The 17878-nt window shown below is 34.3% G+C and overlaps 2 protein-coding genes across 3 annotated transcripts; both read left to right on the forward strand.

The window, feature by feature from the left end:
- Positions 1-111: 111 nt before the first annotated feature.
- On the forward strand, positions 112-3853 carry LOC144562656 (developmentally-regulated G-protein 1). The gene is made up of 12 exons (XM_078311874.1): positions 112-261; positions 948-1065; positions 1191-1258; positions 1363-1439; positions 1523-1703; positions 1971-2027; positions 2120-2194; positions 2279-2398; positions 2489-2659; positions 2744-2857; positions 2957-3127; positions 3543-3853. The coding sequence occupies exons 2-12, from the start codon at positions 996-998 to the stop codon at positions 3636-3638; spliced, it is 1200 nt and encodes a 399-aa protein (XP_078168000.1). The 5' UTR covers positions 112-261; positions 948-995; the 3' UTR covers positions 3639-3853.
- A 4179-nt stretch (positions 3854-8032) lies between these two features.
- On the forward strand, positions 8033-12345 carry LOC144562658 (uncharacterized). Of its 2 annotated transcripts, XM_078311876.1 has the most exons (8): positions 8033-8394; positions 9047-9334; positions 9746-9830; positions 9923-9988; positions 10122-10283; positions 10574-10670; positions 11331-11463; positions 12207-12345. In XM_078311876.1, exons 1-7 carry the CDS (start codon positions 8133-8135, stop codon positions 11448-11450), a joined length of 1080 nt encoding a protein of 359 aa, XP_078168002.1. In that variant the 5' UTR covers positions 8033-8132; the 3' UTR covers positions 11451-11463; positions 12207-12345. The 2 variants fall into 2 exon arrangements, with proteins under 2 accessions (XP_078168002.1, XP_078168001.1); XM_078311875.1 differs by lacking the exon at positions 12207-12345 and having other exon boundaries at positions 11331-11677.
- The last annotated feature ends 5533 nt before the right edge of the window (positions 12346-17878 follow it).

The raw sequence follows: 17878 nt of genomic DNA on the forward strand, positions 1-17878 counted from the left end.
TCTATTCTATACGTGAGCATTCTAGCCCATATCTCTGACGCGGCCCAGCAGATAAAGCCCATTCCTTATCATCAGTGCTTTACGACTATCTCCGTTTTCAGTAAACGGATTGGTCCATTACTTTTTTTGGTCGCTAAGAGTGCTATCGACATCTCCGTTTGCAAATAGACAGGAGAAGAGCCTGATTCAAGAAAGTTCGCCCGAGCTAGGCGCAAATCAGTCGACGGCTCGCGTTCGTATATCCTCCCTGAGCTCTCTGAAGTAAGCGATCAGACAATCTCGCTCTCTGTTTTCAATTTCAACAATTTTCATTGCAATTTACATCGCTAGTTGAAAATATCGCTGTAATTTTACAGTTGTTTTGAGTTTGCTTCCTAGCATGTAATTTCAAAAGTCCATTTGGCTTGATTGTCCATATGATGGAACATTTGTGATTTAGATGTTTAACAGAGACAATTCTTTGTTGAGTTGAAATCTGTTACTGGAGTCTTTTTTGTTTTGAAAAAAAAATGGTATCTGGCACTGTTTCGGACCAGTTACTGGAGTAGGATACCCTTAAACTTGTGTTGACAATTAAAAAGTTTATATACACAACAGGCTTGCATCGGGCTTCTCATGGAAATCGCAATTTGTTTATAGTTCAAGCTTCAAAGTAATAGCTTAGGAAGTTGTTTTCAGGAATAAGCATTGCATCTGCATACATGCTTAAGTAGAATAAACTTAGGATTTTTAGATTTCCAATAACCACAATTTTTCTGAAAATAAACTTTACCGTAGCCTTTAAGTTAAGTCTTTTGAACCTTAGCATGCACTCCATTTATATGTAGCAGAGAAATGTGAAGTACAATTTTACAATACGAAATCATGACTCTTTTGAATTCACTTATATAGTTTTAAGTTGCATTTTCTATTTCTGCTGCCCATTTTTTATGTTTTAAAATTTTCAGGGAGCCTTTTCTATCTTTTTGGATAGTGACTTACAATAAGAAGGAAATATGGGGATTATTGAAAGAATTAAGGAAATTGAAGCTGAGATGGCTCGCACTCAGAAGAACAAAGCTACAGGCAAGCTTATTTTTTTCACATTACTAGTCAATTTTAACTCTGTCTTTAGTTTTGATCTATATATTATCCTATTACTGTCATATTGTTGTGGGAGTGAATCATCTCCTGTCCTCAAATTATAACAGAGTACCATCTTGGTCAATTGAAGGCAAAGATTGCAAAATTGAGGACCCAATTACTGGAGCCTCCAAAGGTATTTGATTTGTTAAGAGTTGTAAACTTTTACCCTTTTCTGTAAGTAGTTTGGCATGTCAAATAAAATCATAACCTAATTCTTGACATTTTTAACTAACATAGGGTTCTAGTGGAGCTGGTGAGGGTTTTGAAGTGACAAAATTTGGACATGGTCGTGTTGCATTGATTGGATTTCCCAGGTTTGTGTTTTTCTTTTCGAACTTTTTTATCATTAATTTCTATATTTTTATGAGATTTGTCTAATATATCTTTATTCTGGCAGTGTGGGAAAGTCAACATTGTTGACCATGTTGACTGGCACACATTCTGAGGCAGCCTCATATGAGTTCACAACTCTGACATGCATTCCTGGTATAATACACTATAATGATGCAAAGATACAGATGCTTGATCTTCCCGGTATTATTGAAGGTGCATCTGAAGGCAAAGGTCGTGGCCGTCAGGTACGTGAATTTACATTCTTTGTAAATTTCAGGACACAACAATGATACCAGAGCTGACTTTATTGTTATAATTTGTAACAGTAATATCCCTTTCTTTATGGTTTTTTTGTCATAATTTGTTATTTTAAGCCCCAACGAACAAAAGAAGCTTAACAGAGCTAAAAGCCCGAACAGAATAGTCCTACCAGCTTTATTTGATATTAGAGACTGAAATGCTTCTCTAATGGAATGAAATAATTATTTTTCCTTTTTGGTTTAATTTTTCAGGTTATTGCAGTGGCCAAGTCATCTGATCTTGTGCTGATGGTTCTTGATGCTTCCAAAGTATATCTTCTAAATGTTATGTTGTTGTTTTGCATTTGGTGAATATATAGTTTCCTAGTTATTTATTCCTTGCTAAATAATTCTTTTGTCAGAGCGAAGGGCATCGTCAGATCTTAACTAAAGAATTGGAAGCTGTTGGGCTGCGTCTAAACAAGAGGCCTCCTCAGGTATCTGTATTTAGTACTGGATCTCGTGAACTGCATCTGACATTTTGTGACTGCATATTGTTAACTCATTTATTACAAATGCAGATATATTTTAAGAAGAAGAAAACTGGAGGAATATCTTTCAACAGCACATGCACATTGACCCATGTTGATGAGAAGCTTTGCTATCAGATTCTTCATGAGTACAAGATTCACAATGCTGAGGCACTCTTCTTCTTTTTTCCCTTTGTTTTTTCCCAGTTTTATCTGAAATCCTTTATTGGGCAGCTAACTTTTAGTTTTGTTTACAAGTAGATCCTCTTCCGTGAGGATGCCACAGTTGATGATTTAATAGATGTAATAGAAGGCAACCGCAAGTACATGAAATGTGTTTACGTGTACAACAAAATTGATGTGATTGGTATTGATGATGTTGACAACCTGGCCCGTCAGCCTAATTCTGTTGTCATCAGTTGCAACTTACAGGTACTGCTATTCCATCTCTTTAATTTTAGTTGAAACTAGACAACTGAAAAGTTCTTTTATTTATAACTACATTTCTTCTTACAGTTGAATTTGGATAGACTACTTGCAAGGATGTGGGATGAGATGGGGCTGGTTAGGGTTTACACCAAGCCTCAGGGACAACAACCTGATTTCTCCGATCCTGTTGTGCTTTCAACAGTAATCTCCATTCCCTTGTCATGTATCTTACTTCAGATTTCATTCTTACTCGGGTTAATATTCTTCTGTTTTATAAAAATTTCTTGGGGCGGTTTTTAGGATAGAGGAGGATGCACTGTCGAAGATTTTTGCAACCACATCCATAGGAATTTAGTGAAGGATGTGAAATATGTGCTAGTCTGGGGTACCAGTGCACGCCACTACCCTCAGCATTGTGGCCTCCAACAAAATCTTAACGACGAAGATGTTGTTCAGATCGTCAAGAAAAAGGTAAATTCATGTACATGGAAGATATAACTTGGACCGACAGACTTCAATATGCAACGCATTCCTTGCAGAATGAGAAACTATGCATGTCCCACTAAAACATTAGAAACAGCACCTTCTAGATGTTATTCTCTTCTATTTATTTATTTTTTATAGAAAACAACCCGACATCTCTCAATTCTTCCTAGTTTATCTGAAGTAACCAAGAAGTGCGGAGTGGTACTTCTGAAAGTTTCTGGAAAGATACCGAAGGGAATGGTTTAGATGATAAGCTTTTGTAGGGTCAAATTTGTCCTCAATACACATAGTATTGCTTATCTTTTGTTTGATTATTATTTGATATGTATTGCTTATCTTTTGTTTGATTATTATTTGATATATTAACTTGTGTGAGAATGGGGTTTATTTTTATTATCAGGAAACTGATGAGGGGGGAAGAGGCCGGTTCAAGTCACATTCAAATGCTCCTGCTCGTATTTCTGACCGAGAGAAGAAGGCTCCTCTCAAGACTTAAATGATCATTTGTGCTGGTTCCTTGTTTCATTTTTTATTATTAGAATATGGGTCATGTTGCTTTTGACAGTGTCAGTGATAAATCCTGACCCAGTATAAACCTGTAAGGTTAGCTGAGGAATGTAATATTTTTGATGGTGTTTATTGGAAGTACTGTTTCATATTATTCCAAATACAAATAAGTTTTAGTCATCTTAAAATCGGGATTTGGACCTGTATTCGCATTTGGTCTTAATTTTAGAGCACACCCTTTGCAAAATTGCAATTTGTGCTTATAAACCAACTTCCCTGTGTCCTAGAACCCATTAGTCAGCTCCACTTGTACTGTATGATAAAATATACAAGGAGAATGAGATCTAGATTGCCTGATTTTGATCCTAACAGTTCCTATTGGATTTCTAGTAACAGTTCAGATTAAAAGCCCCTTATATTATTAATGTATATTATGGCCGTCGGTATGCATCTGATCCGTCTGTTTTAGATTGGATGGATCATAGCTGGATGGTAAGGCGGTACAGAGGAGATTTTAGTGGAGATGCAGAAAAATTGATTCAAATTGAAATCAGTAAATGAAACAGAAGAGTAATGGAACCCGAATCGTTGTAGTAAATCCTTTTTAAAAAAAAAAAACCTTGACAGTGTTTGTGGACCTTTGGTGGTAAATTCAGAGATCTGTGATTTCCACAGGGCAGTTTTTAATTAATGGATTGCATGGATAATAGAGTCAAAATAATGCTGCTTACAACTCGTGCACTGTGTGAATCAAAAACTGCTCTGTCAAAATGTTTACTCTTTCATCCCCCAATTCAAAGATGTGATTGAACCCTACTGCATGAGAGACATCTAGCTGTAAAAAAACTGGTTGTTTAAGGTTTCCCTCCAGGAGATGAAACAGAAAACAAAAACGGATTTGGAAGATTGAAGAGCAAACCAGGAAGCAATTGAGATTTTAACCAATCAAAGAAGAAAACTTATAATACAGTATAATTAATTGATGGTCAATCATGATTGCAGTTAGCAATTACTAAAAAGAAGATAACAATGTGATACTTCGTAATAACAACAATACTGATAATAATGCTTACTAGAAGAAGTATAACACAATAAGCCTCATAATAATTAAACCCAGCTTTAAAATAAAGAATAGTGAAGTGATCTCCTCTTAAATAAATAGAGGACAGTTGAAAATCAACGAATAATAGCAACGATAGCAGTGCACAATAACGCGATAGAGAGATATATAGGTGATGCATATTTGCTGCTTTCTAAAGCAGACTAGATCCCAAACAGTGACGGGATTTTTAAAATGAACTTAGAGGGTGGTTTTAAACGGAATCGCACCCTCTGTGGAGCTTTTTATTTGGTCCGTTCGTTTTGAATCGAGCGGACTAGATCAAATCTTGCCCGAATTGAAAAAATTCTCAAAATTTGCCTTGCCCTCTTCTTGCCGGCTCGATTTAAAACGAACGGACCAGATTAAAAGCTTTGCATAGTTCCACAGAGGATACGATTCCGGTTTTAAACATGACCTTGTTTGAATTTAGTCCGTTCCTTTTAAACCGGATAAAGTAGATAAATAAAGTTTAGTTTTTTTATTTTTCAAAACAAAAAAGCAACATATATGAATTCTAGATAATAAAGATGATTTTTACTTAAGTCTAATATTTCCTTCTATTTTTTCTTGCTAATTACAAAATTATGCTATTTATTTATTAACGAGATGGGGATAATCCTATATTCAGGTTCAGTTTCCAATAGATAAATTTTAGAAAAGATAATGTTTTCACTTGCTCAGAGAAAATCATTCTGATTTTGCTCAGTACAAATTCACCTTCTTCTTTTTTTTTTCGGAACCTGTATAGGTAAATAATGAACCAAATTTAAAAGTGAAAACTGCAGAGAATAACGAAAATTGTTCTATTTTTAAAAATATCAATACTATATTTGATTTCGGAGCGCATGAGTTAATGTTCAAATTTTGTATTTTTTGGTTCAATTAATAATTTTGGAACGTATGTATTTAACCAGCAATCTTGCATAGATTCAAATCTTATTTTGTTAATTCTTTTTAAGGCGGGGATAATATTGGTATTTTCTGTATAGTGATTGTCGAGTAATATGTGAAGTAAATTTCTTACTTCACACTTAAGCTATTGAATAATGAGTAAAGCAAAAGTAAGATGGATTAAGAGATGAATTAATTTGAAATAAGTTATCTCATCTCTTTAAACGTATTATTTAATTTCATGCTTTTTTCATCTGTACGAAGACAAAAGTTTATTTTTTACCATTTCACCGTTTCAGATAAATTAATTTAAGCTGTGTCAAACGAAATATAGAATATAAACAATAAAATAAAGTAAATAACTAGATTTTTAAATTTTTTAAGTAATAAATAATTATCCAGAGAATGGGACTGAACTTGACTGTCCTGTACTTTGTAATTTGTTGGTTCGACTCGGGTCTTGTTTTCCAAACTGGGGTTCATAGCGACCAGAATTCGGACCAACCCCAGGTACCTGACTCAAGCAAATCACAAACGGACGGCTTAGATTAGTGTTTTTAACTTTGTCCGTCTGGAACTAATCTGGTCGGTCCATTTATAATTTGCTTGATTCAGGTGCCTGAGAGGATGAGTTCGGATCTCCTAAAGTAACCCAAGTTTTAAGTTTAGATCCAGACCATCAGATTTAAGGATCCCGTGCGCTCCATCTCGAACCGGATTGGCCTAGATTCGAATCGGACGGTCTATATCTAAACTCAAAAATTGGGTTACTTTAGGGATCTGGACCCTGGAAGGATATGGATTCACGGACCACACCTAGTGTGTTGAAAATACCTGCCCGTGTCGAATTCGGATCGGACCGCCTGTGGTCCATACCTTATCAGATCGTATCCAGACCCGGGTTTGGAACAGGTAGGTGGATAACCCGGGTAAGGGTTAAAACTGGCCGGGACCAGTTTTTTGGAAAAAAAAAAATCTGTGATAACTCGGACCGTGCCAAACCTGAACCTGCCCGGACCATACCATGAACCCGCCTGCCTGAACCCCCAAAAAATTCAAATTTTATTTTCCCCCAAACAAACCTCTTTAAATACACCCCCATCCTTCACAAATTTTCATATCTCATATTCTTATTATTTTCCATCTCTCATTCTCTCATTCTCTCAAATCTCAATATTTTCATTATTCTCAAATTTTAAATTTATTGTTAAAAACAAATATAGTGGTAAATTTAATTCATTCTACAAATACGCAAACAAAATTACAAAGGTATTGAAATTACGAAGTTCGGCACCTCCCGCAAGATTTTTCCGCGAGATTTGAATATTACATTTATTTTATATATACAGTTTATGTTAGATTTATATATAGTTTATGTTAGATTTATAGATAGTGTATGTTAGATTTTATAATTTAAATAGGTTAGATTTAATTTGTAGATAATTGTTAGATAATTAGATCTTTATAGTTATTTCTTAAATTATAAATTTTTAAATATTTCAATTAGTTTTTAAATTATTCATTTTTAAGAAGAATTATTAACAAAAAAGAAGTTAGAACTTCATCTATGTTATTTTACATAGCCGGTTCCAAGTCCGAAATAAAGGAAGAGGAAAATTTTTGTTTTTAAATCTATTGTTTTAAAATAATTTATAATTTTTTTTAAGTATTTGATTTTAAAAAAAATTATTTATATTTTATTGTTTTAAAGTAATTGATTTAAGCAACATTGTTTTAAAATAATTTGTAATTTTGATTTATATTTTATTATAACAAAAATTATTGAGTTGAAATCATGTCAAATGAATTTTGATTTATATTTTATTGGTTTAAAAAGAAAAGAAAAACAAAAAAAAAACCGGTCGAGACTCGTATCCGCCCGAACCAATCCGTGGACCTGTACTATCCGAGGGTTGAGCCGGATAAGAGTAGGACTTTTGAAAATAAACCTGTGCTACCTTACCGAACAATCCGCAGATCAGAGCAACCCGTGCTCGTGCCAACTCTCCGCCCGCACGGGTTTGACCCGTACCCGTCCAGTCCGGCCCGTAACAATACAGGTCCATACCCCGTTCGTTTCCCTGTAGACTTTGTTTTCCACCTCCGACACGTCATCATAACCCCGCGAACTTGAAACTTGGCGTCTGTCCCTTGCGGTGCACGAAATTTCCTCTTATCTTGTGGACCGTGTTTATTCCTAAACGATCCCCACCGCCGAGCTCCGGAGAATTAGGACAAAGTGGCAGTGTGGCACAGGTCCGGATCCTCTAAAGTAACTCAATCTTTGGATTTTAGATCGAGATCGTCCGATTTGAATCGGACGGTCCCAATTTAAAATCCAAAGATTGAGTTTTTCACTGCATCTGAACTCGTGTGGCACCGCCAATACATTTAACTTGGAAAGTCTCGGTCCATGCTGTTCCCCGTGAACCGGTGATTCTCTTCACCTAAATTACTCCCCCCCTCTTGGTCGTTTCCCTTTCTTTAACAATGGCGAAGTCGTCTCCCACAGTGCTGTTCCTCTCTTTAACCTTCGCGGTGCTTCTATTTCTCCTACTCACATCCTTACCGCGTAAAGGTAGAACCTTTCACCACCGCCACCGCCGCCTCAATCTCCGCTCCCACTTGGCAAACAGTAGATCAGGTAACCACACCTCGGTAATATTCGACCCTCTCATTGGTGATTTCGAGCAACGCTTCGAGGACCGCCAATGGGAGCAGGATCACTTCCATTTTGAGGATAGTACTCCTGGTAACTAAAATAAGCTTCCATCTTTGAACTTTCTTTCTTTGTTTCATTGGCTAATAAGGAAATTATTAATTGGGATAATTGAAGTAGAGGAATAAGCTTATTAGATCAAAATAGCAAGTATCATTTGTTTACTTAAAATGCAGTGTTTAATTGGGTACCAAGCTGGACTAAGATCTGTAACAGCCTCTCTCACGATCCTCATCCCGACCAATTACAGTTTGTTCCAATCCTTCAATTAAACATGAATAGGTATGGATATTATATAAGCTCTGTATTAGAATCTTATTCCAGCCCTGGTCTCCAATTCCAAATAACAAGGGAAAATCAGTGCAGAGAAAACCTTATGCTTTCACCTAGTCCAAGATAAAATAAACAACCTTGAATTACAATCTATGTAGCAAAAATGTATTTCCTTTTTGGAATTAAGACGTTATTACACTTTGTTCCCTGTATTCCTATTTCTGGAGCAAACATAAGCCTAATAACTTAAATTGTGTTAATTCCCCTATTCCCTACCAGACAAGCCAAATTTCTTAAGTTGTGGAATTAAATTGATGAATTCACTATCATTTCGGTCAATTAACCCTTGTTTCTCTGTCTACTTATTCTGCTTTCATTATTCATCATCTCTGAATCGTTACACACTCTGCAGGTGATTTGACCGAATGGGAAGAATATATGAAAGCTGAAAACTACATAAACGACGAGGAGAGTTTTAACATAACAGATCGCATCTTACAGTTGTTTCCACTGATTGATGTGAGCCCATCAGACGGACGTGTATCAGCACAGGAGCTGGTGACATGGCACCTCAATCAGGGCATGAAGCAGATGCTGCACCGAACTGAGAGAGAGATGCAGTTCCATGACAAGAACAAGGACGGCTTGATTTCTTTCTCGGAGTATGAGCCACCTAGCTGGACAAGTGCATTGCAAAATGGTATTTCACATTTCGATTGTTATTTTTAGTACCAAACTGGTTAAATAGGCTCTGGGGTCTGCACCAAGGCAAATCTGCGCTGGTTCATGTGAAATTCTTGTGGTCATTATTTGCTGTGTTTTTGAACTTTTACTTAATGTCTGCCAGTGGTTCATAAGTTCAGTATTCAGTCACTTGGCGCATGTTTTGTATGATTTGGCTAAAAACACTTGTTAGTTAGCTGATTCTGCAATGCTGTTTTTTTTTTCCTCACAGTTTAAATTTTTATAAAAGGAGGGTAACCTTGGATTGGCTCGGTGTCAGTTCATTATTATTAGTCATTGGTTTTTCTTGCATAAGAAACATACATTAAACTAAATCTATAAACGGGTAAGAAAAAAAATTATTTGCGCATTTTGTTTCTTTTGTCAGGTAAGACCGGATTTTGGGGAGAGGAGCACTTCAATGCTTCTGACATAGATGGAGATGGCCTCCTTAATTTAACTGAATTCAATGAGTATGCTCTTCTAACAATTTTACTAAAAGCTTAATCAAAACATTATAAATTTGAGATTTTGAAAATCATGCTTAGGGCATTATTATTTTCAGGTTTCTCCATCCGTCAGAAGAGAGCAACCCAAAAACTACCAAGTGGCTGTGCAAAGAGATAATAAGGTTCTCCCTGAAACAAGCATCAATTTAAAAATAAAAAGAAGCATCTTCAAAGTATATTTTCTCCCAAAAACTTGAAAATTCTTTAAATTGGATATTATTTTTATATATTTTCTCTTTTGGTATCAACTTGTAGAGAAAGGGATACAGACAAGGATGGGAAGCTTGATTTTAAAGAATTTATGGCCGGAATGTATGAAAACATAAAAGATCTTGATCAAGACCATGCTACATCTCTTGATTCGTCTGAGTCGAGATCGAAGCATCTATTTATGCAACTTGATTTAAATCATGACGGGTAAAATATTAGCATGCTATTTGTTTTCTTCTTTATCTAATGCTACTGTGTACTGTCTAACATAAATTTGCAGTTTGGATTTGACTAAATTTTAGCAAAACTTGTATTTTGCTTTAAACCTACGGCTGATACATCCAGTATCAAGCTTTTTTAGTATGGTAAAACCTGCAACTTTTTTCAGCTCACAATTTATTTGTGATCGGAACCTTTTGTAGAAGGCACCATTGGAATTCTTTCATGTCCTGTAGCTAGTAATTTCTCCGTTTTTTCATGCATTTTGTTTTACCCAGATATTTGTCAGAAGATGAAGTTGTACCGACAATTTCTAAGCTCCATCCATCAGAAGTCCACTATGCCAAGGACCAAGCAAAGTACATTATGTCTGTGGTATGATTCATATCAACTCTCTCTCTTTTTTATTATGATGACAGATAAGTTGAGGTAGAGCAAAAAAAATAAGTGGGCTCATGTTTAAGCTTATTAACCCTCCGAAACTTTCTTTCTTTGAGGACAGTTTTAATTGCACAGTAGCAGTAACATCAAAATAACTATAAAGCAAGCTAATTTTCAGGGCAGTGCATACTCTTTTGCATTCATGTACATATTGTTTTTTGAATGAGTGAGTCTGTGGTACTATGCATAGTATGGAGTTGTCCATAATACGAACCAATATTTTTATTTCAAAATTCTAACGGTCAATCCGAACCGTTCAATATGATCCTCATATGAATATGTAGTTGCAGACCGAATTTTATATTTTTTAGAATTTTTTTACTATTTTTTAAGATAGGTAGAAGATCACTTTTTTTGGATGGTCCTAGATAAGTGATCTTCTACCTATCTTAAAAAATAATAAAAAAATTCTAAAAAATATAAAATTCGGTCTGCAAGTACATATTCATATGAGGATCATGTTGAACGGTTCGGATTGACCATTAGGATTTTGAAAACGAAAATATACTTACCAATTCGTGCTATGCATAGTACCATAGACTCACTCCTTTTGAATTACCAAGTTAATGCCAATGAAACTTTATAAACTTGCAGGCAGATGTGGATAAGGATGGGTTTTTGAGTTTAAACGAGATGATACAGAATGAATATGCTTTTTATGGAACTGTATTTCAAGATGATGAAGATTTTGACTATTATCATGATGAGTTCTGATAATTATCTCCAAGTTAGTTGCATAAATTATCTCCAGTTGACAATTCTGTATAGCGTGGGAGTAACTGGATTTTTTTTTTCTTTGTTGTCTGTTGTATTGATAGCTAATTTCCTGATAATTAAATGGGAAAGCTTGATTACAGAGCTTGTTAAATGTTAGTTAGAAACTCATCTGTACCTTCTGCAAGTTAAACTTTTCTCGGTTAATTTATCTTCTTCGGGTAAAAGCTAACATTTTACCCACCGTCACATCCCTTCAACTATTAACCCATGCTTCAATAAGTTAGTAACTAGTAACTAGTAGAGATTTTTTATTTTTTTGCTAGTTATTCATTGTCAGTGAGAGCATGGATCAGATGTGTATTCTGCTAAACATCACCATATGTCGCTGATTATTTATCTCGAGCAATAGTTGACCATGTAGCTTGACTTGACTAGCAGCAATCATTAGATCTTTTTTTTTTTTGAAATACAACAAGCAATCATTAGATCTTGATGTATTAATTGAACACAAAAAAAAATGATGTAAATTATTACAGCCTGATCAACTGTTGTGAATGGTGTGCCAGATGATGTATGCTTTATTTTTTGAACTTTGGGGAAGAATCTCTAAAAAGAGAGTAAAAGTAAAGTTTTATTTTGGCATCGTTCTTGAGTCAACTTCCTTTTATTTTATTTTGTTGTGCCTTGTTTTATCAAAAATCTGATGTCAAACAGATGCAATCGTAGCTTAATAAGGCTTGATTTATATATCAGGCGTGCACTGTTTCAAACTGGTGCCACAGTAACAGGCGTTACAGGCCTCATCAGCATGACTGCTACTGTTTAGTTTACAGCCATTGATTCAACTGGTAAGTCCATGATTGTACTATGTATAGTTAGCATGTCAGAAGATTGATGCTTTGCCGTTTGTGGGACCTAACTGAGGGAAGTCTGGCACGGGACTGGAATAGGTTGATCATTGATGCATTTTCATATCTTGATATCATTGTTGCTTCTGTTCGTGTGACATTTTGTGTGGTATTTAAGTTTAGAGAATAGTCTGTTGTGGTTAGCATAGGCACAAGACTCGCGAATTATTTATGGATAATTTATTTTTTTGGTGATGGCAAATTGAACACTAAATTATTCAGTTGATCAAACTTGACCGAATTATTTGTGAATTTTATGAATTTTTTCCGAACTTTACGAATTATTTGTGATTTTTTTTCGAATTATTATTTTTGGTTTTTTTTGTAAGATTGGGATCTCCGGTCCGGATAATTCTGTATTATTCCTTAATTATATTCGAAATATTTTCGAATCACGAAATTTTGACCCTGCCGAACCGAACTCGAATAATTCATTTGTCATTATGGTGGTTAGTAGTTACTACTTTTTTTTTCCTTGATGAAGTTGTTACAATTATTGTCATAAACATGTACTCTTTTTTTTTTCCTCTTTGACACTGTTTTAGTAGGATATTTGAATAATGTGTAAGTGAAATTGTCAACAAATTCAAGTCATAAATACAGATAGTTCATATTGAATAGTAATATTATATTGTTAAAATAATGATATACATATAGTTTTTGTATAATGGAGTAAATAATTACTTGATAGCTTTTAAGTTGCAGTTTGCATGTAGTTCTTTTAAATTTTTAGAAGGGAAAAAGAAATAATTCACATTGAAGTCAAATTTCAGTGACTATACAAAAATTTGAGATAAAGAAAAGTGATTGTGAAATGAGATAAGTTTATCTTTTGGACATAATAAGTTTCATATCATCTTTACAAGCAATGAGAAATCAAATATATGGAAAATAAGTGCATGTTGATTTAAAAAAAAAATAGCTAAAGATATTGACAAAGTCAGTTTAACTTCACGATTAATAAAGACAAAATAAAATAAAATATATGATTGATGCGACGTGTTACATCAAACTTGTCAATATCAAAAAAAAAAAAAAAGCGCGCAAAGTGCTGTCATTTCGTTATTCATCTTATACAGAGACAATGGCCACATTGGATCCGGGGAACAACTGTTGAAACAGTACAGGGTTACAGCTAAGTAATTGATGGGGGGGCAATCTCCACACGTGAAAGAAGCACCTCAAATTATGGGCTCATGAAATGAGATGAGATTAGGTTTGTGCAAGAAGAGACAAAACATTGGGTCTCTACCAGTGGAGAATCCTAAGCCTCCTGCCTAATTTTTATAGAGATGAGAAAATAATACCCCCGGGTCCTAAGCTTTGCAAGAAGTACCCAGTAATGGCCCTTTAGTTTACAAACTCTGAAGTGTTCAGTGGATTCATAATTTTCGTTATGTGAATAAGAAAATAACGAATTGAGTTTAAATAACTAATCAGATTTAAATTCATTAGTTAATTGGATACTAAATAAAAAAACAGTGCTCTAACTTAAAATTTCCTATGTTCTGACTTCTAATTCTAATTACCAATCAAAATTTTAAAAAATTATCATAATTTTAACCAAAAATTTAATACTAATTATAAATCAGAATTCCAGAGGGGGACAAATAAAATTTCAGAGGGGAGCAGAGTTGGTCTGAACATATATATTTGCACCAAATTTCAAAATCCTGGGGTGGCTCTATTTGGGGGTCCGACCCTTGTAGTGTTATAATGCATTTGATATTTCGATAGAGTTGCATGTTTTAGACATATTATAATATAGTATTTTATTAATAGAGATTGGTACTATATGAACATTATTAGTTTATTTTATAATTCATCTATAATATTATATTTTATAGAACTAAAACTATCATAATTAAATCAGGTCTCATTAATTTAATAAGAATTTATTATTTTCCAAATTACAAAAACTATATTTTTCGTAAGATCGACATCAACGAAGACATATTTACTAATTGACAACTTGATTCCTAAACAATGATTGTCAGCAAAGAACAAAAAAAATATTCAAATCAAGGTTGTTGAACTTTCAAAACTAAAGAACAAAAATTTGCGTGATTTTACAAACATGGATGAAATAGTGATTTAACGTTAAAATAGTCGAGACTATGCAAATGACATACTTCAATTATAATGGTGCAACTATTTTATTTGTATTTAGCAAAATTGATCTTGAAAAATAATTAGAAAAAACTAACCTTACTTTGCTATGCTAATGTGCAATAGATCAATAATAAAGGATGTCTTAATTGACGTTCTAGATAATTACAACTATCTTTTAATCAATTTAAAAGAATTCAATTCGATATTACTGTTTTAATACTTACTGCATGATCATAATGAGATGACATAATTGTTAGTTTCAAAGGCATTTAGAGAAAGTGAATATGGTCTTTTTAAATTTTTATTCTAAGTTAAATTATTTAGCATGTCTATAAGTTATTTTTGGCAAAAATTCAAATAACTTGAATCTAAACTAATAAATAATAAAGTAAATAGTAGAGTTTAGTGATACTTAACATGAAAGTTGTTTACGGAGTTTGACACTGACGCTTACGTCTCCGGGGCCCGCAACCTTCGAGGTGGCACGCCTTTCTTTACGCAATAAGAAAGGAGTACTAGCTAGGTGGAACTGGTGAGCCCTTACAATCTTAAGGGAAATCACACGGTCCGAGCAAGAAATGGCACACGAGCACTAAAGACTCAAAGATAACAAGGCGAGCAACAAAGGCTCAAAGGGTGAGCAACAGAGGCTCAAGTGAATAAGTGTAAATGTTGATCTTGCATGATCACTCTAAGAGTTATGTATTGGTTAAATAAGTTTGAGATTGAATATGAATATGGAAGTTCAAGTGCATATGCAACGATGACTTTTTCTAGATCTAAAAATTAGTGTTTTTCTAGAGTGATAATCCAAAGTCAGATTTTGATTATACTTATAAAGAGTTGATCAAAATGAAGTAATTTGGTCTTAACCGTTATAATGATTCCCGGACCGTTATAACGGTTGGCCAACTTACGGCGGATTTGGCTATAATGATTCCCGGACCGTTGTAATGATCTCATAACAATCAACCTCTGGAAATTCCAGGGTGCCGACCGTTTCAGACCGTTGGCCCTGATTTAATCTGTCATACAATGGGTAAATGATTTATTTTATCCGCTGTAACAATCATTGGACCATTACAGCGATAGGCATTACTTAGGTCAATCTCAAGCTTATTTTACCAATTTTATAGATTATTAGTCATAATCTTGAGGTGATGCTTCTGTTGTCCAGTGCCTAGTACTTCATGACTGCATCCCTGGTAAATATTGTAATTGTTCATTCATCCTTGATGTGTGTATTGTATTATTTATAGTCATGAACTTACACAATAGAAAATTGTAAAATTCAATTAATATATGTTTTGCAAATCTAATCAAATAGACAAGTAAATTATGGCACAATCCAACAATAATTCTCATAGTAAACTAATTTAATGATGAATACTAAAAATATAAAAATATAATAAAAATCTATCTTGTTTGAAATTTTAGTCGAACTCGATATAACAACTCATTTATCGATGAGTTGGTGAATGAAAAGTTACTAATTTTAGTATGAAGATGCGTATAAACTTGTAAAATATTGCGTGTAGTTTATTTTTAAGTCTACTTCTGATATTTTCTAATTAAATAAACACATAAACTTTGATGTTTACACCGCACAAAACTATAAAAAAAATTATGTTCTTGAATGAAAAATTGAAAATGTTTAACCCGAATTAAATCAAGTTCCTCAGTGTCTTTTGGGGTGAAGATTTTGGTCCGCAGAGCAAAAGTACGTCTAATACTTAGTTTTACAGACGCAACTAGGGACTTAGTCCCAAAAAAAGAATGTTTGGGTGGCGAAAGACACAAATAGCCGAGTAGATTCTGAGACAAGAGCGGGCCCACATCTACGTGAAAATCTCGATGGGAAAGAAAAGGCCTGGTAGGGCCCACCGAGCCCACATGCATGCACCTCTCCAGTCTTGTTTCTTTTTTTTCTTTAATGATTTGTTTTTGAAAACTGGGACGTGGACCTGAGAAGGAGATTGATGGATGGTGGCGTGTATGACTGTCCATAAGACTGTTTTTCACATGCACGTGATGCTTCGCCTGTTATTTCCCGATTTCATATCTCTACAATTCTTTCTGAAAATTGAAACAGCCAAATTTGAAGCACGCAGCGTTTGTAGTGCACCTACTGTTGTAGAATTCTGTTCTATTGTGAGCTACATTTCCACGCTCTAATTTTTTATTTTTTTATTTTCCATAAAGAAGACTAGTTATGAAGAATCTATCCTTCGTTCCCTTTCCCCTTGAAAATAGTATAGACATCAGATATTTTTTGTTTTTGTCAAATTAGGTACCGGATATATTGCAAAAATGAAACTGATAAATAGAGACATGAATGACATGACCTCATCATGAAAATTAGAAAACTTTTACTACCCGTGACAGATTTATCTTCAAAAGTAAAGCCTAGACAAAATACCGAATTTTTAGGTCATAGTGCTGGCAAAAAAAAATTCGTAGTTGGTGATTAGATTCGAGTTTGATTCGGATTTGATTCGAGTTAATTCGATTCGTAATTAATTCGAACTGAAACAAATCAAATCAGGTTTGGTTCGAATTAATTCAAACCAAATTCAAACTAGGTCTGGTTTGATCGAAATGGGTTCGCGAATTTTTATGGTTCGAATCTCATAATAACATCGGCCGTTCATTTACCTGATGGAATTAGAACCCAAGATAGAGAGTCATAATTTAACCTAGCCGACGCTCCTTGACTCTCAAACACTCAATTCTTGCACGATTACTTGTTTTACTGCATATTTCAGTTTTTGTACTTAAATCCTCTTTTTACGATTATTTGTTGTGATGTATTTTTTCATGAACAATTTTTTAATTTAAAAACAGTCATTTCATACTTTGATGTCACACTGAAGCTCTTTTTTTTAGTACCGTAGTGGCAATTGTGAGAGTTAATGTAGCAGCTATCAGTCTTGCACTTGTCTATACTTAGTTGGTAGGATTATAATAGCTAACAGCTAATAAACTAGTCCATAATCCATTAGTGTGAATTTGTGAAAGGAAAAGAAAGTTGTGTGAATTGTCCCGCGAGAAAAAAATTAATGTATAAAGTATCGGTATAACTAGGGCTGCTAAAAAAAAATTTAGTTCATAATTCGATTCAACTTCGATCTAAAAAATATGTAGTTTGTAATTAATTCGCTTCAAAATTAGTTCGATTTGAAACAAATCAAACCCAGTTCGGTTCGAATCTTATTCAAATCAAACTCAAACTAGGATAAGTTCGATTCGGTTCGGTTCATTGCCACCCCTAGCAGGGGCGGACGCAGGATTTTTGTCAAGGCGGGGCAATAATCGGATGCAAATAGCTTATCGGGTACAATTCAACATAACAAAAAAATACCAATCAATATAATAAAAATCCTAAATTACTTGAAAAAAAATCAA

The sequence above is a fragment of the Carex rostrata genome, chromosome 12 (assembly GCF_964058835.1).
Source record: "Carex rostrata chromosome 12, lpCarRost1.2, whole genome shotgun sequence".
Lineage (NCBI taxonomy): Eukaryota > Viridiplantae > Streptophyta > Magnoliopsida > Poales > Cyperaceae > Carex > Carex rostrata.